This window comes from Hyperoodon ampullatus (assembly GCF_949752795.1).
Source record: "Hyperoodon ampullatus genome assembly, chromosome: 18".
Taxonomy (NCBI): Eukaryota; Metazoa; Chordata; class Mammalia; order Artiodactyla; family Ziphiidae; genus Hyperoodon; species Hyperoodon ampullatus.
In genome coordinates, this window is record NC_136931.1 from 8,081,205 (window position 1) to 8,106,255 (window position 25,051).

General features: G+C 50.2%; 1 protein-coding gene across 1 annotated transcript in view; it reads left to right on the forward strand.

Moving 5' to 3' along the window:
* The window catches only part of CDYL2 (chromodomain Y like 2), a gene marked incomplete at both ends in the record, with an annotated part of 62,309 nt that extends 39,036 nt beyond the window's left edge, over positions 1-23,273 (forward strand). Inside the window, 5 exon segments of the mRNA XM_079724023.1 lie at positions 2,289-2,506; positions 12,035-12,207; positions 18,388-18,598; positions 20,386-20,529; positions 23,115-23,273. Coding sequence (XP_079580149.1) covers positions 2,289-2,506; positions 12,035-12,207; positions 18,388-18,598; positions 20,386-20,529; positions 23,115-23,273 — 905 coding nt within the window.
* Positions 23,274-25,051: the final 1,778 nt, after the last annotated feature.

Sequence of the window (25,051 nt, forward strand, 5' to 3'; positions counted from 1 at the left end):
CCCCGTACTCAGTCTCTCCTATTATTATGAGCTTCTTCACTAGTATGGTACATTTGTTACAGCTGATGAACTGCTACTGATGCATCATTATCAACTAAAGTCCATACCTTATCCTAACGTCTGTTCCAAGATCCTGATCCCACATCACATTTAGTCGTCATGTCTCCTTAGGATCCTCTGCACTGTGACAGTTTCTCAGACTTTCCTGGTTTTTAATGACCTTCACAGTTTTGAAGTATACTGATCAGGTATTTTGTAGAACTCTTCTCCGTTGGGATCTGTCTGACCTTTTTTGCATGATTAGACTGGGGTTGTAGGTTTCTGAGAGGAAGACCCCAGAGGTCCAGCGCCCTTCTCCTCACATCGTATCAGGGATGCACACCACGCCAGGACTTATCCCTGTTGGTGCTGGTCTTGATCACGTGGCCAGCAAGGCTTTGACTTCTCCATCTGCCACAGTCAGGTTTCTCCACTGTTACTCTCCCCCCTGAGCCCCCCAACTTTCCACACCGTTTGGAAGGAAGTCACTTTGTGCAGCCCACCCTTAAAGAAGTTATGTTCTACCCCCTCGAGAGCAGAGCGTCTACATAAACTGTTTGGAATTCTTCTCCGTGGGAGATTTGGCTCTTGTCTGCCATTTATTCATTTATTCAATCTCATTTAATTATATCGGTATGGACTCATGGATATTTATTTTGTACTTTCAATTATAATGCAATACATACGATTTTGTGTCGTGCCGTCTTTGGCCATGGGGAGCTCTTTCAGTTGACTCCTGTGTCCTTTTGACATACCCCCATCATTGTGAAGGTTGTTGTTATTATTATTTATTGTTTGTTTGTTTGTTTAGTACTTCCTTCCTTTCAGCCTCTGCAAGCTTATCTTGCATGTTTCTTGCCCCAGTCTTGCAATCAGCCATTTCTCCAGAGAGCCCTGATTCCTGTTATTGAGAATGAAACCAAGCTCTGGGCCCCAGGTGTGCTCACTGCTATTGGGATGTCAGACTCTGGGCCCTCTCAGCTGACAGAGCAAGGAAATACACAAGTATATACTAACCTGTTTGTACACGCTTATCTGTAAATATTTCTGAATGTAACCATCTGTATCTGTATTGAGTTCATACTGAGGTCTTCAATGCTCATCCATTACCACGTTGCTCATTCTAGGCCCCTCCCCTTGCTTACCTGTAAACTGCCACTCCAACCCTGCAAAACCTTCTTCCCATCTGCCATCCGTTTATGTAATCGTTCAACTCCAGCCTTCATGTGTAATGTCAGAATAGTTAACTCGTCCTTACCTCCATGTGATCAGCTTTATCAGCTGGAGTACACTGCTTCTGTGCAGGTTATTTTGCCTTTAATTTTACAGACTCCACTCATTCCTAAAGTTACTTAGGTCAGCGCCTCCCCCCCGCCACTTCAGGGATGTGGTTTCATATATTTGTCATACAGTTAGATTCTTTTATCACATTCTACATTCCATCCTTGGATTCCCCCCATCTCTTAATTTTTTAAAAAAAATGTTGCGTACTTCAAGGTTCACTGTCTATGCTGTAGTAGTTCAGGTTTCGAGAAATGCTTTATGTCTCATATTCACCATCCTAGTATCATATAGAGTAGTTTCACTGCCCTAAAAAAATCCCCTGTGCTTCACCAATTCCACCCTCCTCTTATTGCACCTGAACCCCTGACAACCACTGATCTTTTTACTGTTTCTATACTTTTGCGTTTACTAGAATGTCACATAATTGGAATCATGTAATGTGTAGCCTTTTCAGAGTGGCTTCTTAGTAATACGCATTTCAGATTCATTCATGTATTTTTGTGGCTTGATAATGAATTTCTTTTTATGCCAAATATTCTATTGTGTGAATGAACCAGAGTTTGTTTATCCATTCACCTAGTAAAGGGCATATTGGTTGCTTCTGATTTTTGGTTATTATGAGTAAAGCTGCAGTTTTTTGGTTTTGTTTGTTTGTTTTGTTTCGTGGCCATTGTCGGGTTCCCCGTTGCTGAAGGCATCCAAGCAGAAGCTGGGTGCTCACGGGTGGATGTATGGGAGAGGGAATTAAGGATTGCATGGGGTCATTCACAGAGAGCCCCCTCTGTGCTCTTCCAGGTTTGGAGATGTAGCCGTTAAGTCCCAGGCCCTTCACCACCCAGAGCAGGGCTGCACACGGGTCCCAGCCACATCAGACCCTTTCCATGAAAATCTGAACGTTCTCTGATCACACTCCTGTGTGACTGTTCCCCAGTCAGTTTCTCACTTTGTTCCCCTGATTTTGGAAGGCTCTTCTCTGACCAACGGGGGACTAAACCTGCACAGCCCGGTGAAGAGGAAGCTGGAAGCGGAGAAGGACTACGTCTTTGACAAGAGGCTCAGGTACAGCGTCCGCCAGAACGAAAGCAACTGTCGCTTTCGGGACATTGTCGTGCGCAAGGAAGAGGGCTTCACGCACATCCTGCTGTCCAGCCAGACCTCAGACAACAACGCGCTGACCCCTGAGGTGAGGGGGCAGGATGGGGGGTGGGTGTCACTCTGAGGCAGTCACAGTAGGGCGCTGGCTCTCTCTCTGTGACCTCAGGAGCTGATGGAGACAGCCGACACTCGTGCAGAGTTGACCGCGGGACCCAATTTACTAATCACCTTACATACGTTATCCGTCTGATCTTTATGACCAGTAACCATATTATCCCATATTGAAGATGGAGACCCCGGTAAACAGAGCGATTCAATAAACTGATTGTGGTCACAGAATTAGTCAGTATTAGCCCCCGAAACCAAACATCATATCTTGGGCTTTTCCAGTGAAACTGCATTATAATCAGCATGTCAAATTTCTTTGCTTTAGATGGAATTATATTCACACAGCTCGCTTATAGTTTTTTTAATTGAGATGTAATTCACATACCATAAATTTTACCCTTTTAAAATGTACCATTCAGTGGTGTTTAGTATATTCACAAGGTTGTGCAACCATCGGCACTAATTCCAGAACATTTCCGTCACCCCCAAAGGAAACCCTGTGCCCATTAACAGTCACCCGCCCAAGTCCCCGGCAACCACTAATCTCCTTTCTATCTCTATGGATTTGCCTATTCTGGACATTTCGTATACACGGAATCCTGCAGTACGTGGTCTGCCATGACTGGCTTCTTTCACTCAGCACAGTGTTTTGGGGGTTTCTACATGTGGTAGCATGATCAGTGCTTCATTCCTCTTCCATGTGTGGATAGGCCACATTTTGTCTATTCTCCAGTTGAGGGACATTTGGATTGTCTCCACTTTGGGCTATCATGAAAAATAATGTTATGGACATTTGTATATATGTTTTTTTGTTTGTTTGTTTGTTTGTTTTTACGCGGGCCTCTCACTGTTGTGGCCTCTCCCGTTGCGGAGCACAGGCTCCGGATGCGCAGGCTCAGCGGCCATGGCTCACGGGCCCAGCCGCTCCGCGGCATATGGGATCCTCCCGGACCGGGGCACGAACCCGTATCCCCTGCATCGGCAGGCGGACTCTCAACCACTGTGCCACCAGGGAGGCCCCTTGTATATATGTTTTTGTGTGAACATATGTTTTCAGTTTTCTTGGATATATTCCTGACTACGGAATTGCTGGGTCATGTAGTAAGTCCATATTTGACTTTTTGAGGAACTGCCAAACTATTTTCCCCAGTGGCTGGACCATTTTACATCCCCACCAGTGGTATGTGAAGGTCCCAATTTCTCCACATCTTTGTCAGCACTTATGATTGTCTGTCTTTTCTATTATAGCCATTTTAGTGGGAGTGAGGTGCTGTCTCATTGTGGTTTTGATTTGCATTTTCCTACTGACTGATGATGTTGGACATCTTCTCAGATGCTTGTTGGCCATTTGTCTACCTTCTTTGGAGAGATGTCTATTCAAATCCTTTGCCTAGTTTTAAAAATGGGATTTTTTTTTTAATTGTTGAGGGTTTTTTTGTTTGTTTGTTTTGAGGTACACAGGCCTCCCACTGTTGTGGCCTCTCCTGTTGTGGAGCACAGGTTCTGGACGCTCAGGCTCAGCAGCCATGGCTCGCGGGCCCAGCCGCTCCGCGGCATGTGGGATCTTCCTGGACCGGGGCACAAACCCGTGTCCCCTGCATCAGCAGGCGGACTCTCAACCACTGTGCCACCAGGGAAGCCCCTTTATTGTTGAGTTTTGAGCGTTCTCTATATGTTCTGGATACTAGACCCTTATCAGAGCTATGATACTTCCATTCAATGGGTTGTCTTTTTCCTTTCTAGATAGCAGTCTTTGATATACAATTTTTAAAATGTTGGTGAAGTCCAATTTATCTTTTTCCTCTATTACTTTTAAAAATGCTAATCCTACTTATGTCTTAGATGAATAGAACAGGGAAACAGGGAATGCTTAATGCAGTTAGGTAGACAACACCATTCAGAATATGGGATACTTAGTAGGGAGCAATGAAGAGATTGTTAATGGTGCAAATATAGGAAAACATGCATCTAAGCAGTCTTCTCCAACTGGACTGACCTGGGCAGGGCGTAGAGTGATCAATGACAAAAACGACTATGGTGTGGCTAGTAGTGGCTCTTCAGGCTTTATATTTGCTATTTATCCCATTTCATCCCACCAGTACACTTCTGATGTAGGATTATTATGATCCACCTCTTACAGAGGAGACAAGGTAGGCCTAGAGAACTGAACAGGCCTGGGGTCACAGAGCTTCAGGAGGACAGGGCCCTCACCACTTGCACCCATCCTTTTGTCCTGGCCCTCAGCCCAGTGCCTGGCCCATTGAAGACAGTTCAGTGCAAACCCCCTTTTCCTGTCCCTTAATATCCCGCACTCCAGTGTCCACCGTAGCAATGCAGACCTGGAGGGTGAACCACAGGGGTGTGTTTTCTTTTAGGTGGGACACAGTCAAGGAGTGGCCGCCCAGCCAGATGGAGATGGCTAGGTGGCCTGGCACTGCCCAGTATGTCCAGTGCACTCAGGGTGGCCCCTGAAGTGGGTGGAGTGGGAGGTGCTGTGTCCTTGAACTTGCAATCACGTGTCTTGTCACTATGATTTACATAGACTGTGGCTCTTTATCGGGATTGTGGGGTGACAGTCAGGAATGCTTGTCAACCTGTGAGGGAAGAGAGCGGCTAAAGCCTGTGGAGTTGGGGGGCTGCTGGTTGCTCATTGCCCCTCTTCTAAGCATGGTGTTTTGGGGGTCTCTACCCCCTCCACCTTCAGCAGAACCACCTCAGGGTTCTCTGCTGTGTAGACCTCTGAGTAGGACTCAGAGTCTGGGGTCTGTGGTTCACCCCAAAGGCCGCCCTTCACATGTTTATACACCTGGAAGCCTTGTTATTTTAAGCTCATCATGAAACATTCACATGAGACCAATTCTTCTTAGATTTTTTTTCTACTTCACTGCTTTTAAAAAGGGTGCTTGGGACTTCCATGGTGGCACAGTGGTTAAGAATCTGCCTGCCAATGCAGGGCACACGGGTTCGAGCCCTGGTCCAGGAAGACCCCACATGCCGCGGAACGACTAAGCCCGTGCGCCACAACTACTGAGCCCGTGCGCCTAGAGCCCGTGCTCCGCAACAAGAGATGCCACTGCAATGAGAAGCCCGCACACCGCAACAAAGAGTAGCCCCCGCTCGCTGCAGCTAGAGAAAGCCCACGCAAAGCAACGAAGACCCAACGCAGCCAAAAATAAATAAGTAAATTTATTTTAAAAAAATAGAGAGCGTGCTTGAAAAAGGCACAGTATTTTCCTCTGATAAACCGAGTAAATGAGAAGTCTCCCAGTTCATTCTGTCTCTTTGGGGCAGCTCTGTGTACTAACTGTTGCCTTCTCATCACAGAAACGTGTGGCATTCAAGTGATTTAAGGTGCCCGGGTTCTCATCTCCCGAGCCGCGGGCTTGGTTAATTAGGGGGTTTACTCCTAATTGGTGTCTGTCAGTAACAGAACAGGAGGAAGACAGAGAAACGGTCATTGATTGGGTGTTTTCAGCCCTTTCAGCAACCAAAGTGGATTGACTCTATGGATAAATTGGCTAACTGGGTAAAGTAGCCCCGAAATGAAGGTCCTGTTGAAATGAGGAGTTGGTGTTAGGGAGGGGTAGAGAGTTAGCGCAGGAGCCTAGCAGACCGGGTTTGCATCCTCCTTCCACTAATTTACCTCTTCTGTTACCTTGGGATTACTTTCCTTCTCTGAGCATTCTCATTTACAGAAATTATACAGTATCTTCCCTGTGGGATTAGAGATAATATCTGCAAAAGCAGCTCTTGGAGTCCCTGGCACCTAGGAGGTATTCAGTGAATGTTCCTATCATTGTTAAGATGAAACGGAGGTGACTTAACAGCCACCAGCAGGCCCAGCCCTGCTCGTTCACGGAGGGACTGGAGGGAGGCCTCCTTCACGGTCATAACTGAATTCTTTTTCTAGTTGTATATGTGACATTGGCTGGGTCAGCCTCATGGGCAGAAATTCATACATTACTGGGTATAGTAACGAGATTCTGAGGCTAGCAGGTGTGTTGTAATATTTCTCCTGTCTGGAATATAGCAAAGAGCCAGGAAAATAATGAAAATGCCCCTTAAGGAAAGAGCCAGCAAAATAGATTGTCCAGAGTCTTGGTGATTAAAAGCTCATTCACTTTCCCATTAAGAGAGGACCTCAGGCCCTCACTCTGTTCCTGGTTTTCTTGGTGGCTCCCAGCCTCGGCAGACAGATCACCACCCTCCACAGGGGCACACCTCACACCCTCTTGATCATATCTGCTATATCCACACCGTCTGCAAGCCAGTTAATTCTTAAATAGCTCTCATATGTTTCCTTCTGTTTCCATCACAACCATGAGAGTCCACACTAGTAGCTATTTTGTCTGAACTATTGTAATAACCTACTAACAAGTCTGCCCACTGTCACGTTTCCTGCCCTGTCATCCGTTCTTCAGAAGGCAGAGTGATCTGTTGGAACTGCAAATATGATCAAGTCACCACCACCCCCCCAACACACGCACGCCAAAGACATCAATGGCTCCTGTTCATTCTTGATAAGAATCAAAACCCTTAACTAATGTTGCTGGCGAGGCTGGTGCTTCTGACCCTCCAGCCTCATCTCACATCGCATGGCTAGCAAGTGCAGAGCAGGGGCAGTGAATCTCAAGAACGGATTTGGGACTTCCACTCTTCTCTCCCGCTGCACTTTAGTCACCCTGGCTTTCCTTCATGCTCACACCTGCCCCCAGGGCCTTTGTACATGCCTGTCTTTCTGACTAAAGCAGCCTTCCTTCCCTCCTGGCTTAGCTGAACCTTGCTGTTCCTAAGGATGTCAGCTCAACCACCGCTTCCACAGGGAAGTCTTCCCTCCCCTCCTGGACCAGGTTATGTCTGTCTCTCGTGGCCTCTGCACTCTCCCTTCTGGAACACATCCCAGTTGTCAGTATATGTGTGTAGCTGTGTGGTAATTTGTGAAATGTCTGATTGCCTCCATTAGACTCTAAACTTCTTGAGGAGGTAAACACTCTGCCATTCACTCAATCCAACAAACATTTATTAAATTCTGTTACATGCACAATTTCCTGGTGTTATAGGGCTAAAAGATGAGTAGAATACTATTTTATTGAAGCTCTTTTTTTTTTTTTTTTGGCTGTGTTGGGTCTTCGTTGCTGTGCACGGGCTTTCTCTAGCTGTGGTGAGCAGGACCTACTCTTCATTGTGCATGGGCTTCTCATCGCGGTGGTTTCTCTTGTTGTGGAGCATGGGCTCTAGGTGCACGGGCTTCGGTAGTTGCAGCATGTGGGCTCCATAGTTGCGGCATGCACGTTTAGTAGTTGTGGCACCTGGGCTCAGTAGTTGTGGCATGTGGGCTCAGTAGTTGTAGCTTGCAGGCTCTAGAGCACAGGCTCAGTAGTTGTGGCGCACGGGCTTAGTTGCTCCGTGGCATGTGGGATCTTCCCGGACCAAGGATCGAACCCGTGTCACCTCAGTTGGCAGGTGGATTCTTAACCACTGAGCCACCAGGGAAGTCCTTATTTAAACTCTTAAGGGATGGTATTAGTTATATTACCACATAACACATTGCCCTAAACTTAGCATCTTAAAACAACAAGCACAGCCTGTGAGGGTCAAGCGTGCTGGCTTGGCTTAGCTGGGTACTTCTGCCTCAGAGTCTCCCACAAGGCTGCAGTTGAGGTGTTGGCTGCAGCTGCAGTCTCACCTGAAGGCTCAGTGGGGGAGGCTCCACTTTCAGGCTCCTCCAGCTGGCTGCTGGCAGGTCCCAGGTTCTCAATGGCCAGAGACATCAGTTCCTTGTCATTGGCTACTCCCCATGGACTATGGCATAGCCTCTCCATAGGGCTGCTCACAGCATGGCAGCCTGCATCCCCTGGACCGAGAGCTCCAAGAAAGAGGTTTAGCAAAAGAGGATGGCTGAGGGAATTCCCAGGTGGTCCAGTGGTTAGGACTTTGTGCTTTCACTGCTGGGGCTCGGGTTCAATGCTTGGTTGGGGAACTAAGATCCCGCAAGCCTCGCAGTGCAGCCAGGAAAAAAAAAAAAAAGGACAGCCAAGACAAGCTATAGTCAGCTTGTATCTTAGTCTCCTCTTGAAAGGGGCATCCCATCACTTTACCATATTCTCTCAGTTAGAAGTGGGTCACTAGGTCCTGTCTATACTCGAGGGGAGGGGATTGCACACAGGTGTGAATACCTGCTGCCTTAGAGGCTGCCTGTCACAGGGGTTTAAATCAGGAAGGAACCAGGAAAAAGTAAGGAGACACACGTTCTCCCAGGGAGTTTGTAGAAGTGTCAGAGCAGGGGTTTAAAGTAGTTGGGGTGTCAGGGAAAGGAGGGGGTGGCATTTTGTCTGGGGTATTTGGGAAGGCCTTCGTGAGGGTGATCGCAGTTGAGACGGGCCCTGGGTGACTGAGTTCAGCAAATAAAGATGAAGGAGAGAGAGGGACCCTGGTCTGCTCCCTTTTTATACCCACTTTTTTTCTTTTTTCTTGCGGTACACGGGCCTCTCACTGTTGTGGCCTCTCCTGTTGCGGAGCACAGGCTCCGGACGCGCAGGCTCAGTTGTTGTGGCGCACGGGCCCAGCCGCTCCACGGCATGTGGGATCTTCCTGGACCAGGGCACGAACCTGCATCCCCTGCATCGGCAGGCGGACTCTCAACCACTGTACCACCAGGGAAGCCCTATACCCACTTTTAATGGATTTGGTCATCTGCTTCCAACCCGTGGCAGATCGAAAGGTAGAAGTAGCAGGGAGGAGCATGCTTTCTCTAGCAGACACTCACGCAGGAGCAGGTAGTGGCTGGCAAGCGCAGAGCAGGGGCAGTGAATCTCCAGAACGGACCTGGGACTTCCAAGTGCTCCACGGTCTGGCACCTTTTGTAACAGAAGCATGCCCTGGGAGCCTCTGAGGGAACTGCTCCTTTACAGGCGATAGCACTTGCCACGGAGAGGTAGTTACACGCGTGCCATGTGTTCTGTTTAAGAAGGCAAAGGAGGGCTTCCCTGGTGGCGCAGTGGTTGAGCGTCCGCCTGCTGATGCAGGGGACACCGGTTCGTGCCCCGGTCCGGGAAGATCCCACATGCCGCGGAGCAGCTGGGCCCATGAGCCATGGCCGCTGAGCCTGCGCGTCCGGAGCCTGTGCTCCGCAACGGGAGAGGCCACAACAGTGAGAGGCCCGCGTACCGCAAAAAAAAAAAAAAAAAAAGACAAGGGAGTGTTTAATAATTTTAGAACCTTTTACTCTAAACACACCAGTTCCATTATAAAATTGGTGGTGGGACGGGGCGTGGTCCTTCAAGAAGGTGACACCTTAGCCATCAGTCCAAATTGGATTATCAACACGAGAAAGGCAAAGGAAGGGCATACTAACTAGATATATACATTTTTAAAATTTAAAATGTAGCATGTACTTTTGTTGTATGAACAAGACACAAAGCCACTTTCCATTTAATTCGTAAAGGAGGCAGGCGCCGTGTTTGATTTTGTTTTTACTAATTGACAAGTACGTGTGCCCTCGCGTGGGGAGTCACATGCAGAAGTGCAGCTCATGTCTTCAGAGCAGGGTTTTCTTCGCCTCTCGGAGAAATAGAGTTCATATCTAGGTGAGAGTGTGTCTATTTCTGGAGGCAGATGGATTAAAGGACCCACATGATAGTGGCCTGTTAGCTTTTCTGATGTTCAAAGTGAGTATCTGTGGATTATCCCCTGTTAAGAGTGGGAAGTACTTCTCCTGTCCTTCTCACAGAGCTCAGACCCTGAGAGTCTTGATTCAGATTGACGTCTAGGCCTGGTTTTTTTCCCACAAAGATTCATCCATTTATTTAAGTCATCCTACAGTGTGCAGTCGTGGACAGAGAAGGGACGTAGGGGTGAGATTTGCATCCTGGTTCTGCCTCTTACTGGTGACCTTGAACCACTTACTTCGCTTCTCTGAGTCTTCCTTGCTTCATCTGCAAGATTGGGATACCATTCCCTACCTTACAGGAATTTTGTTTGGAGTAAAATGTTGCGTGGAAGTTAACAGATGCAATCCCTGACCCCCCTTAAGTGCTTAATTAAGCGGGGCGGCGGGGGGTTGTCATTTAAAGTACAATTTAAAACACACAGCGCTCTCATAAAATATCCCCACTACACCCTGTGATTCTGCCCTTTGAATAATTAATAACAATCCTTTAAAAGCCCGTTCCTTTACTGTCTCTCCTGCTGGACTGTCAGCTCCACTCAGGCAAGTAAATGCCGTGTTTTTTCTTACCGTGCACTTTCTGCACTTAGTTTTCCTGCTTCCCTAACTTCTGTTGCATTGAGTGATTGAGCTTTCTTTATTTTGCCCCTCCCCTACAGCCATTCGTCGTAATTCACGTACTTTTAAGAAGTTTCCCTTAAGCTGTGTACACGTAGCGGAGCCTAAACGTGATCACGACCCTCTGCACCACTCCCAGACACATAACCTCGGCACGCCCTAACTCTCGTCATCTAACCCAATATTATTGCCTAAGACTATAGTTCTACCTTGTGCAAAACCCCAGCCTCCAATTAGCCACTATCAGGATGATGATTTTTACAGTCAATTCTTATATTGATTTACTAACACATTCTCCACTTTCTGTGCTGGTTGCTGTTCCTTACATGTCAGTTTTTCTTTCTGAACATGGTTTTCTTCTTCTTGAAGTGCATCCTTTTTTATTTCTTTCAGTGAGGGCCTAAGGGTGGCAGACATTTTTTTTTTTTTTTTTTTTTTTTGCAGTACACGGGCCTCTCACTGTTGTGGCCTCTCCCATTGCGGAGCACAGGCTCCGGACGTGCAGGCTCAGCGGCCATGGCTCACGGGCCCAGCCGCTCCGTGGCATGTGGGATCTTCCCGGACCGGGGCACGAACCCACATCCCCTGCATCGGCAGGCGGACTCTCAGCCACTGCACCACCAGGGAAGCCCCAGACATTCTTTTAACTGAAGATGCCTACTCTTTACCCTTGCCTTTGAATGATGGTTTAGCTGGATACAGAATACGTGTTTCATGGTTATTTTCCTCAGCACCTGGAAAACGTTCTGGGTCTGTTGCCAAAGCCCACTTCCTACGTGCCACCTATGACCCACGTGAGCATCTTAGTGGAGTTGAGGGTTAAGAAGAGTGTAATTAAACCGGGCCTTCTAGTGATGGCTAACATACCTCACCTGGGCTGTGCACAGGACTATTTCCCCACGCCTCGGAAAGGGCTAAACAAGCGAATGCTGGAGGAAGATCTGCAGAGATTTACCAGGGATTAGATGGCTGCACGCCAGGCTTCCGAGTCTGCAGCCAGTGACCCCACTGGCACCTCCGTAGCGCTCTGTGCTGCTTCCGGGATGGTGCAGGGTGCCTGGTTTGGCGTTTCATTGCTTGGTCTGGACGTGGCGTGTGTTCAGGGGAGGCTCCCTGCGCAGGCCGAGTAGACTGACTGGCCTCTGCGCCCAGGGGTCGGCATAGGTCTGAAGGCCCCTGGCTTACAAATGGACACTCACCCCGCAAATCCGTCTCTGCCCACAGATCATGAAGGAGGTGCGGCGCGCGCTCTGCAACGCGGCCACGGACGACAGCAAACTGCTGCTGCTTAGCGCCGTGGGCAGCGTGTTCTGCAGTGGCCTGGATTACTCCTACCTAATTGGCCGGTTGTCCAGTGACCGGAGGAAGGAGAGCACCCGGATTGCAGAGGCCATCAGGTGAGCCCTGCTCATGTTCGGACACTTGGGGACCTGCCTAGGGCTGCCACATTTACCACTGAAAAATACAGGCTGCTCAGGGACTTCCCTGGCGGTCCAGTGGTTAAGACTCCATGCTTCCATGGCTGGGGGCCCGGGTTCCATCCGTAGTTGGGGAACTAAGATCCCACATGCTGTGTGGTGCAGCCAAAAAAAATTAATAGTAAAAAAAAAAAAAATACAGACTGCTCAGTTAAATTTGAATTTCAAACAATGAAACATTTTCTAAAGCCTAGGTATATCCCAACCCATGCAGTACGTGGGATATACATATACTAACAAAATTATTTGATGTTTATCTGAAATTCAGATTTTAATTGGGCATCCAGTGTTTTCCTGCCAAAATTAGGGATGCTTTTACACTCTAGGTTATATCCTACTTTATTCTTTTGATCAAAAAGAGATTTTGTTTCTTTGTATTAAGCCCAGTGTCTGGTAATGCCCAAGTATTATACACACTACTCCCACCCTCTGCCTGATGGTGAAATCTTTGCTTTTCTGGGAGTCCCTGCCTCCTGGAGCTGACATGGCTCAGCCCTGGGGAGAAGGACGGATGTGGGGGGCTGTGTATATGCAGAGCCAATGGGGTGGGGAATGTTTCCCCTGCTGTCTTACTGCCTTTGGAGCAAAAAGTGGGATCCTCGGGGTGACATCCAACCCCAAAGATCAGTGTCTCCTCTGGGACACTAAAGGGTAGTTATTTCCCCATTCTTTATGCATTTGTCAAAAGCAAGTGATGGTGATTTCCAGCAAGGCTGTCACGGGTCCTCCATCCTGGGAAGGGCCCATACGCTCACTGCTGCATCTTACGTGGTCCTCAGACAAGCCACAGTTCAGTGATGCCTCCTGGTCCCTTGAAAAGGAGCACTTACTCTGCGTGGAGTTGTGGAGCCTCGGGCCGCATGTTAGGGATTTTCTGTGGCCTCTAGTCTCACTGGGCTCTGGCAGTGTCTCCCGGAAGCTGATTCCCACAGGCAAGGGAGGCTTCCAGGGGATGCAGAGCCTCCAAGAGGTGACACAGGGACGCCTGCACATGTGGGGTTCCGAGTCCCTTGTTAGGGGGAAGCATCCCCTAGAATCTCTGCTCTAAAACCCCTGTGCACTTCCTGTGGCAGAATTCTTGCTGGAAGAGACGTGGACTACCTGAAGGCAGTTATTAGAAAAGGTGTCGTGGTCTCAGGCTGCTCTCGGGCTGCCCACGTGCAGATAGCCCAGCCGTGTACACGGCGGTTTGTTCTTTGCTCCACTCGGCTGTGTCCTTTCACAGGCACCTTGTCACATAGTGAGGGGACCAGCAGGGTCCCCCATAAGCGTCCCTCCTCATTTATGGGACTGTCAGAGATGGGGCACCTACCTCTGTGGCCAGAGGAAAGTCGTGACTGTAGTCTTCACCTGGTTTACGGATTTCACTGGTGGCATTAGCTGGAGTCCCAAACTGGAGGAGATGCTGAATGCATGATCTCATCTCTGGAGAAACACAGTCAGTGGAGCTCAGACAGTTGCCATCTCATCAGGAAGGAGAGTTTCTCTTAGGCAGAGCAAAGGGAAAGGCGGCAGAGGAAGCGGAGTTTCCTAGTTCGTGGTCTGGCAGGGACCCAGGGAGATGGAGTGGGGGTGTCCCCTGGGCCACCAGTCCTCAGCCCAGTGAGCTTTTCCAAAACCCAGCTGCTCGGCGGTCCCTCCAGGAGCTTATGAGTTAATGTGTGTGAGGTGGGGGTTTTAAAGTTCCCTTGGTGCTTCTAATATGAAGACAGGGTTGAGCACCCCCACCCCGTACTAACCAAGAGGCTTCTGCACCTTGACTGAGCACGCCAGAAGTTTCAGGAACACAGTGCAGAGAAACCTTCCCCAGAGACTGTTATGCAGCTTTCCAGAGCAGCATCGTGAGCAAGGGGCTCTGTCAATAAATGAGTTCTATCCCCACTCCTGCGGATTTTCCAGGCACGTTAACGTATTTACTGTCTGAGCAGTCTCTTGTGAAAGAACTTCGTTCACAATCTGGCACGGCTGAGATATATTTTGGCCACAGGACCTTATCACCTGCGAGCATCCCTTGCAATTCTCCTGGCACATGCACGCTCTCGTCACGCAGCCACAGTACCCCCAGCGGTGCTCCCTTCCCATCCTCAGAGTTTCATAAAGAAGACATGAGCACACATGGCCCGGGAAGCTGTGTTCCCTCTGCAGATGTTCGCTGAATGGACTGGCAGATGTGGGAAGAGCTCAGATGACTCATTCCGAAGGCGCCTCTATCCAGGATCCAAGCAAAGCTGTCCGCCCAATCCTGGATGAGAGGCTGCCCTCACCTGAACTCCTCACAGAGGATGTGGTGGCCTGCTGGCGGGCTGCTGGGACAAAGAGGAATCAGATAACTTGTGTGCAATACTTGACCCATGCCTGGCCCAGAATGAGTACTTAGAATAAGTGTAAAGGATTATTTTCATTGTTACTCCTGTTACTTCCAGCCGCAAGTTCTAGCTAAGCCTGGGTCTGACTATGGAGTGGGCTTCTGGGGGCGGCCCAGGATGCTTGTCACCATGTGTACCTAGTGCTCACAGGTCCCGTCCCGGCTGACTTGGCTCTGAACTTTGGCAGTGGGAGGGCTGCACTGTACGGCTCCGGTTAAAGGGACTGGATAACGGGGTCACAGTTGCCAAGTGCTCCAGGTGAAATCCAGACATCCCCATGTGCAGAATTTTGCTGAGTCTCCTTCAGGCCAGGTGAGCAGATTACAGACCACTGAGATTGGAATGAAAGCTGTGTCCACCCTCCCTGGCCGATGCGCCTACCATGATAGCAGTGGCCTGTGTGCCAGGCACTGTGCTGGTGCCCTTGGTGGACCATCACATTTCATTCTTGTGGACACCCCACTGGCTTTCCCATTTTCCAAGAAGTAAAATGAGGCTCCAGAGACTGGGTAACTTGTCCGAGGTCTCCCCACTAGTGAGGGGTGGTGTTGAGACTTGACCCCAAGTCTTTCAGACCCCAAAGTTCCTGCTCCTTCTGCCACATCAGCCCGGGAGGGAGCAGCGAGGGACTCTGACACGGGGGGAAGACAGCCAGCCACCTCCCCAGTGCAGCCCCGCCACCCAGACCAGCATCAGCTATCTGAGCGGCAGTGTCTGTAATGCAATATCCTGTGTGTTGTCTGGCTCCCACATCCGGCAGGCCCTCGCGATAGAGACCTACTGCTTGAGGTGAGAGGAAAAGGATGGGGAGAGCGGTCTGCGCATCACATTTTTATATCAAGGAAATGAATTCACGAAGCTGCTGGACTGAAACAGGGGAGCTTGGGGGTGGAGGGTCGGAGCTGAGCACACCTGGGCCCCTTAGCCCTCCTCGGGGGTCCTTGGTGCCCCTGCACAGAGTTCAGGTTGGAAATAATAGCGTGAAAGTCTCTGGGTCTGGAAGGGGAAGCTTCTGGAAAGTCATGAGGGCCCAGGTGAATTCTGGAAGAACTGTCGTGTGGATGGCGAAGCAGAGTGAATAGGAGTATCGGAGGGGCCCACATAAGGGCCTCGGCAGGGAGGCGCCTTGATAGGGATGGACCCTCTTCATTGAGAATGTTCAACAGAGGCCATGATGCGTCCTCGGGAGGCTGTGGAGGGGATTCTGCACCAAGTGGAAGATTTGACTCCATGCCTCTTAAAGTCCTGCCCAACTCTGAGATCCAAGATCCTGGAATCGTATGAGGGGATTTAGGAGTGGAACATCTGTTAAAAATCACCCCAACCCTGTGGTTCCAAGGACCCTACAAGGAAGCCCCGCATCTCCTGCAGACTCCAAACTGCATTTGGTAAAAAGCACTTGTTAAAACCAGTGACTGAGGCCACGAAGTTAGAAAGTCAAGCCAGGAAATGGGCCACTGGAAAACCAGGGCTCAGAAGGCCATGGTGCCAGGTCTCCCTCTGTGTAGCAGTATCCTTCTGGGATCAGCCACAGTCGGGCAGCAGTGACTGAGATACCTCACAGAGAATCTACTCACAGAATCACACGGAAGTCAGGAAATCTGACGTCTCAGGCCTGGGCGTGTACTTTTATGACAACATGTAGGTTCTAAGATACCCCCTACCCCAGTGGAGTATTAAGCAGTCTTCTCACAGTTCAGTCTGATCCCAGCATATCACCATGATACCCACATCTTTTGATAAGAATTCAGGGGGAATAGTATCAACTGAGAAGGGATAAATCAGCTCGACATTTGTATTAGTTAAGTATTAGCTGCTGTAACAAATGAACCCCAAATATATATAACAGCTCAGCTGTGATAGAAATTTACTTCACATATATGTGAACCTAGAACAGAAGTTACTGATCAGCCCATGACTATCCTCCAAGTGGTGACTCAGGAACTCAAACTCCTTCCATCTTGCGGCTCAACAAAGGTCTTCCAAGCTTGCCAAGATTGCCAAGCTTGTCAAGATGAGAGGGCTTGATCAGCTCGGTGCTTTGTGACCACATGGAGGGGTGGGATAGGGAGGGTGGGAGGGAGGGAGACGCAAGAGGGAAGGGATATGGGAACAGATGTATATGTATGACTGATTCACTTTGTTATAAAGCAGAAACTAAAAAAAAAAAAAAAAAGATGAGAGGGCTTGGGGGGCTGTGTGGTGGGAGGTTTCCCTGCATCAGGCCCGGAAGTGTGTATTTGGTTTCCACTTACATCCCATCGGCCAGCACTTGGTTACTGGGCCGCAGCCAACTGCAAGGGAGGCTGGGGACTGTGTTCCAGCTGCAGCCTCAGGAAGAAGAGGGAAGGGAAACCAGGTCTGGTGAATAGCTCGTGCATCACTGCCACACATCTGCAGTCTTTGCTCTCATTCTGGGAGATTGTTTACTGAGTGTTAATTCAAGTATGCATGGAGACCAAGCAGTGCCCAAGGCAGACCTGTGAGTTCCCTTAAGGAACTAAAGGGGGAGGAGAACTCAAGTAAGCAAGCAAATAATTAGGATAATTGCAAATTGTGATAGTGGTGTTTTCCAAGAACTCTCAGAAGGCCCATGCAGCTCCTGCACAGTGAGCAGGGGTGAGAGAGACAGGGAGGTAAGTCTGGAGAGGTAAGCAGAGGCAGACCAAGGTCATGGTCAGGAGTTTGGATTTTATTCTTATGAGTTCTTGTTAGTTTCCGATCTTCCACCTGAGAATAATGAGGGATGCAGGCTTTGCTAGACACCCTGGATCTTTCCTCCGTGTCCACATGAATATTAAAATTTCATAGACCTTAATACAGCAACTAAGGGAAAGGTGAAAAATGTTCTAAGGCAAGGAAGTAGAGGTTTATTGTAGGTGTCTCTGTTTAATATTAAAGATGCACACTGTAACCTTGATCAACGCAGAAGGGCAGGGAGATAGCATATCGCCTAATTCGTAGTCATGGTGCCAGATGCCTCACACCTCCAGGGGAGCCCAGCGTCCTTCCCCAATTTTGGTCAAAGCCACCCAGATATAGAAACCCTTGTCAGCATTCTGGAACCACCCCGGGTGAGTCTGGCATGTCTTTAGGTAACTCAGAATCAGACAATCCTAGGACTGAAAGAACTCTTAAATGTCATCCATCCCCACCTGGGCCTACCGTCTGAAGCTTGACTTCCCTCTACAGCATCACCCAGGGTGACCATGGGACCAAACTTGGAGCACCTCGAATAATAAGAGGTTCATCCTCTCAAAGCCACCAATTCCACCCTCGCCAGTGCCCTTAGAATGTTCCTTGTCTCCTTGAGTTCACGTACCCCTCCTTGTAACACCCTCCTTTTGGTTCTGTTCAGAACCTTAACATTCAAGTGATCTTCCTTAAGGATATTTACACTTTGTCAGTATCTTGGGGGTGGAAGGACAGGGTAGCCTGGTGCAGTGCTGGGACAACGGGCATGACCTGGGGCCCTCTGGGCAAACCGTGATCACCCCATGAGTTTCCCTCTGAAAATCTGGCACCACCCACTAAGTGTGCCACGCCTGCGCCCGCAGCTCTGGGGCTCGGTGTCTGGGAGAATGAGACCCCTGCTGAGCACCCACTTCCCTCATGATCTGTGGGTGCTTCCCAGCACCTGGGGAAGCTTATTTCCGCCTCAACAGAATCAAGGGTGTCCGTGGGTCTCGGCAGGCCTGCTAACCTGCTAAAGAGGGTCTTCTCTCTTCCCCAGGGACTTTGTGAAGGCCTTTATCCAGTTTAAGAAGCCCATCGTGGTGGCGATCAATGGGCCCGCGCTGGGCCTAGGAGCCTCCATCCTGCCCCTCTGCGACATCGTGTGGGCCAGCGAGAAAGCCTGGTTTCAGACCCCCTACGCCACCATCCGCCTCACGCCCGCCGGCTGTTCCTCCTATACCTTCCCCCAGATCCTGGGTGTCGCACTGGTAAGCCTCCTCCTCTCTCCGGCGGGTCCTTCCCTGTGACCCATGGGTTTGGGGTCCCACAGCACCCCTCCTCTGTCCTGGGTTTAGGACACAGCCCTTCACGTGGGTAGAGTCCCAGGGGTGCTCCTGGCCTGCGGAATCTGGGGTCAGCTTCCTCTGCCTTCCCAGAGTTGCTGCCAGCCGGTGTCTATGCAGCAGGCCCAACAGGTGGATTGCAAGGCCATTCGGACTCCGGAGCTGGGGCTGCTTTCCACGGCTTACCATCTCAGCAGCGGGTAGGACGATGGGGTAGCCAGGCAGCCCCGGAAGCAGGCACTTTCCCTTTAGATCTCGGCCCCTGTGCTCTGCCCGGTTCCTTCGCGGTCACAAAAATGTTAACCTCGTACAGCCTGATCGCTTTCTTTTATTTCAATCATTTCTGAAACTCCAAGAGTGTTGCTGATTGAGACGTGTTCTTCCCGACTGCATCCTGGTTGGCTCCTTCTACGGGGTTCCTTCCTCGCGTTTCTCCTTCCTGAGACGGTGTTTCTGAATACGTTCAGTGACGTGTATTTGTCTTCAGACGTCCAACCGGATGCATCCACAGGCTTATTACCGACCTGACAAATTTTGCTCTCGGGCGTGAAAGATTGTCCCTTGGGTCATCATGGCCCTCCAGTGAGAACCAGAACAAAGGGGAAGCACGTGCACAGATCTGCAGGCTGGGAGAGCTTGACATTTCAACATCCATCTGAGAGCGGCTAAGCCTGCAGGGCCGGGGAGGGAGGGCCAGGGGAGGCAGGTGGACGGCAGGCAGGGAAGGGATTGGGTTGTCTGCTGTGTGAAGGAGGTGGGGCCCATGACCGTCTTGCCCTGATTACCAGCGGGAGAGTCATCTGTTGGTGTCAGTGGGTGACTGCGCTGGGCTCTGTCTTTGCCCGGGACCTTTCCCACGTTGCTCTTCCCAGACTGTGTACAACAGCTGCACGCTTCAAAGTCAGGGGACGTTCTCTGGGGGGCGGGGCGCAGAGGACACGGCAGGACGCAGGAGGTGTTTCTGCCCTTTGTACCTGGGCACTGCCTGTGCACAGCCCCGGGTCACTGGGAGGGGTGCGCCTCTCTGCATTGAGATTATGGTCTTACTCGGCACCTTTCTGGCTGCCGGTGATGGAAACACTTGAACTGGCTTAAAGAGGGGAAGAAAGGAATTTAACGGTTGCCGTAACTGGCAGGTCCAGCAGTAGAGCCTCCTTTGGGGGTGTCACGCCCAGGAATCCCAGCTCCGGCAGGGCTCTTGTTCTCCATCCAGTGTCTTGGTAGCCCGTCCCTCTCCACAGCAGCAGGTGGCCCTGGGCTCAGTGACTTAAGCCACCAGAGAGGGAGGAAGAGTCTTCCCCACCCTCTCCAGCTTGGAGACCTCACAGACAGCTTTAACATCTCGGGTGGCTCACCTGCTCATCCCCAAATCAGTCACCGAGGACGGGGTATCAGCTGTGAACTGTTCCCAGCCCGACACACGTCTCCTCCTGCAGCCCTGCCACCAGACGGGGGCGGGGCGGCAGTGGGTATTGCAGGCAGAGCCCCTGCAGGGACATGGCTTCTTAGGGGAATTCAGTGAAAGCTGGGGGCCCTCTGTGCAGAAAGACGCATGTAGACACAGGCGTGTGCAAGCAGCCCCCAAAGCATCTTTGGCCCCCAGTTAAGGATGCTGCCTCTGGGAGCCGGGACAGTCACGCACGGCAGGCAGGCTCGCGAGCAGGCTTGGAGGCGTGCCGGCTCTCAGCCTTCTCCTGCCTTTGCTTTCTCAGGCCAACGAGATGCTCTTCTGCGGGCGGAAGCTCACCGCCCAGGAGGCGTGCAGCAGAGGCCTGGTGTCACAGGTCTTCTGGCCAACCACATTCAGCCAGGAGGTCATGCTGCGGGTCAAGGAGATGGCCTCCTGCAGCGCGGTGGTGAGTTCCCGAGTCTCTGTGTCCTGTGCTTGCAGTAGACCCATTTTACAGGTGAGGGCAACGAGGCCGGAAGGGAGTGACTCACTTGCCAAAGGTCACGCAGGGAGTACGTGAAAGAAGTACGTGATTTAACAGACGCGGCACCTCGGTGCCGAGAGCTTAAATCCAGAGGGAGGTGGTCAGCACTGTTAGATATTCCCCATCAGCTCCAGTGTGAAAACCTCACAGAAGAGATTTATACCCTGGGGTAGAAGGGTTGCCTTTAAAGAAAGTCCTAAACGTGCACGAAAATACAAATCATCTATGGTTTTCAAAGAAATGAGAAGCAACGGCGAATAAGGACAGAGGGTGTGAAGCCAGTTGAGAGACGAGAAAAAGCAGTTTCCGCTGTCCTGGTACCTCATTTCTCCTGCCTGTCCAGTGCTCGGCACATGTAAACAGCTCGACTCTGAAGACACCTTGAAAAACAAATAACACCTCCGCGGAGACGCCGGGTTTTAATTGCGTCGATTTTATCTCATCCAAGTCGCTCTGAGCGCTGTATGGAAATATCCCGTTGAAGGTGGAGAAAGGGCCGAGTGGGAAATGAGGAAGGTGCTTTGGGAGCAGCAGGCCCGGACGCTTTCTGTGCTTCAGCATCACAGGGATGCTGGGCTGGATTGTGGGGCTGACCCGTGACCACCCCCTTCCTTCTCCCTGTCTACCCCGAGCCTGCACCCGGCTGCCACTCCCCTCCTGATATGCCTCATCCGCCTTTACTGGGCACATACTGTGTGTCAGCTCTGCCCCCCGGAAGCCTGCTGGTCCCAGTGACAGTGGCGGGGGGGGATGGTGCAGCCTTGTTGGGCCAAGCACTTTGCTCATCCCTTTATGTGAATTCTCTTTTAATCTTCCTGATGATTCTGGTGACCAACTCGTCCCACTTTGCCTGAGACTCTCCTGGTTTTAGCACCAAAAATCTCGAGTCCCAGGAAACCCCGTGAGCCTGGGCACACGGGGATGATTGGTGACATGGGGCAGCTGCACAGAGAGGTGGGTGGAAGTTCTCAGCGGAGCAAACGGTGTGAGTGAGGCCACACAAGTCCAAAACCCTGCGTGGAGTCTAGGCAGCGGCTCCTGGTGGTGTGAGCAGGTGCAGGGGCTAGTTGAGGGATGATAAGACTGAAAAGGCAGGGAGGAGAAAGGCCCCAAGGCTCCACTGAGGAGTTTGGTCTCTGGGCAGTGGAGGTGCTCAGATGAAACCGGCTTTTGAGGAAATACTGCAAGGAAACCTCTCCTACCCACAGGTGTGAATTCAGGAGCTTTGGGGTGATTCACCTGAGATGGGAATCTACCCCACGGCCCCAGGAGATAGTGTTCTTGGGAGAAATTCTTGGAAGGAGAGAGGCACCCTTGGTCTGCCAGCCCTTTCTCACCACCCATTTGCCTCCAGCCCAAGCTGAGGGATAAGATCACTGCCCCTTTCCAGCCTGCTTGAGCAAGGGAGCTCTTGTCTTGCTTTTTTCTGTTGGAAAGCGCTTTATGAGACTGAGGACCGAAGCCTCCAGGTCCACAGAGGATGGCGGAGGCCAGCGGAAGGATGCTCGGACGCCCGGCTTCCGGCTATGCCTCTGCCAGACTGAGGCAGCGTGGAGCCTGCAGAATCAGCCAGGCGTTGGCAGGGCACGTCCATCAGGCGGCTCGGGGCACCTTCACTTCCTGAGCTCACATCTTTCATCTGTAATGCGGAGATGACTACCTAGCTGTGCAGTTAACTTGAGGAAGAAATAAAAGAATGCAGGAGAAGTGCCTATCGTAGAGCCGGTCGGCTAACAGCGCTTGTAGTGGCGTTGTTGTTATTATCACCATGCTTGCTACCACTCATGATTATGATTATTATTACTATTGTTACCGTGATTGCTACTATATTACTAATATCAGCCATTATCACTACTATAATACTATCGTATTATTACCACCACTGGCATTACTGTTACTGTTGCTATAATACTATGGTGTTGTTACCATGATTACTACCACTAACATTACTGTTATCGCTATAATACTCTAGCATTACTCTTGTCATCACTATTATTGCTCATTACTACAATTACTGCCATTGTTATTACTATTACAATGATTGCTACTTTTATTACTACTTTTATTACTACTACTCTTAACTACTAAGCCTGAACAAGGGGCATTGCTGTCAGGGTGGGTCCCATGGATACTTTGACAACCATGAGTTCATTTCATTATCTTACTCTGTGATCCCAGCCATTCTTGAGTTAGGTAGCATGGGGAGGTGAAAGCAGTATTTCCCAAACTTTTTCATGACATCCACAGAAAGTGACTCAGAGTATATGTCAGTGTCACTCCTGCAGTTGAGGTTAATGCGGGTCCCACTCAGCCATCCCAAGGTCTAGGGGCTCGACATCTCAGCATGCCTGCAATCCATTCCTGGTGGTTGCCAAGGGCAGAGGCCTGGGAAGCCCTGGACCGGAAGAGGCAACCTCCTGTGGCTTTGGACGTTAGGAGGCTAGGTACACCCTTCTGGAACAGAGTCCCTGGCGCCAGGCTAATGAGGCTTGTGTGTTTCCCTCCAGGTGCTGGAGGAGTCGAAATGCCTCGTCCGGAGCTTCCTGAAGTCGGTGCTTGAAGATGTGAACGAGAAAGAATGCCTCATGCTCAAACAGCTCTGGGGTTCCTCCAAAGGCCTGGATTCCCTGTTCAGCTACCTGCAGGACAAAATTTATGAAGTCTGAGGGCCCAGTGCTCAAGGGCAGCTGACTTCCAGCTCTGCCCTGTGTTTCAGAAATCAGAGCACAGTGTATTCCCGGCCAAGGAGTCTGTCAAGGTGTCTCTCTATACCTAGGGTCATGTCCATTTCCTCGTGTCCTTTGGTTGCTCCTCATTGGTTTGGTTTTGTGTGACGATGGGAAACGCAGCATACTTGGCCTCCCCCGTGTCCCCACCCCAACTGGCTGGAGAGCTGTCGAGGGCTGTATCTTCCCAGTCCTCTGCCAGGTGCCCTTGTCCTCTCCCCACTTGCTGAAATGCACCATCCTGGTCCAGGAAGGGGAAGACCCGTTTCCCCATCCTTCTGACTCAGGCTGTGTCTACACAGTGCCTCTGATTTGGAAACTTGGCTGCCATGGCTCTGTCTGGTTCAGTACAGATCCAGTGACAGGGGACGACCAATCTTAGGGAATTTCTAGACCCATGAGCAGAACGATTGTGTAGATCCAGCCTCGGTCTCCTCTCTGATGCAAATCTGCGTGACTTTTAGGGCTTGGTCTTAAAACCCAGTTGAGTGATTTACAAACCCGGATATTGTACATTTAGGAGCATTTTGTTAAATATATATTTTTAAAACAATGTAAGTGGAAATTCTGATAATTTATGTGTATTATATGTAAAGCTAGTTTTGCAAACACACAACTACTAGAAAAATTTTTTTTTTCTTTAACCCGACTTATTTAATTTATTTATTTTTGTTTATATATTATGATATCTGTTGTTCACACAGATATTATTTTCATACTGCCCTGGACCAAATCCCATACAAGGTTCATGCCGTTTGGTGCATTCTAGCAATGAACCATGTAGAAATGAAATTCAGAGAGATGAAAACGGGATTTCTGTGAATCAAAGGACTAGCTCTGCCCCAGATTTCCTGCGTGTAAAAGAGTTCTATGACAATTGAATACTTGCTCTTGGGAGAAATCATGGGAGAGTTTTCTCTTCACTCTGCTCCCTTTAAGGAGATAAAGGGGCCTCCCGCCTGAATGGTCCAGTAATAGAGCAGTAACCAGGGACGAGGCCTCCTGTCCCAGGGCGTGTGGGCTGCAGGGGGGCTCCAGCATTTGTATTCAGACCATCAGCCCAAAGTCCCTGGATCAGCTGTGGCGAAGGAGGGGTTTTGGTTGTGGGTTTTGGTTTTGGTTGGAGAGGAGAAGGTAAACATCAGAGTTCAAGCAGAGAAGTGACAAGACCATGTTCTGTACGAGGGTCAAGCACCAGAGAAAGTTAGGTTCCCAGAGTGGCAGGATTTTTCCATTTCCATCACAATCCCCCGCCAGGTGTCCTCAAGGACTTCTGCTCCCCCGTCTCCTGCTAGTACCCTCTGTTAGTCACCAGCCCCTCTTGACCCTTCTGCAGAGAAAGGTAAGCAGTGAGAGTTAGGCACAGCTGGGGGAGGGGAAGGCCAGCTGAGGGGAGGGAGGGTCATTGTTACAGTTCTCTCTCCCTTTCTGGTCCTCTTCCCTCCTCTGAAGGCAGCTGGATGCACTGGACTGGGAAGATGGAGAGGACTCATGGCCCTGAGCTTTGTGTCTCGGAGAACAGGTGGACCGTCTGTAGCAGAACTAGAGACGTAGGCCTTTAAACAGTTAACCTGAGTTTACCTGGATTCTCCATCCTCCAGATGGTGTTGGTTCCCTCTGTTGAAAGCTTCTCTCCTTCTGAGTTTCCCCATGACTTCTCGAGCGTCAGGGAAGAGGACGTGTCTCACTTTCTTCTCACTTCGGCCGGGGGACAGCCA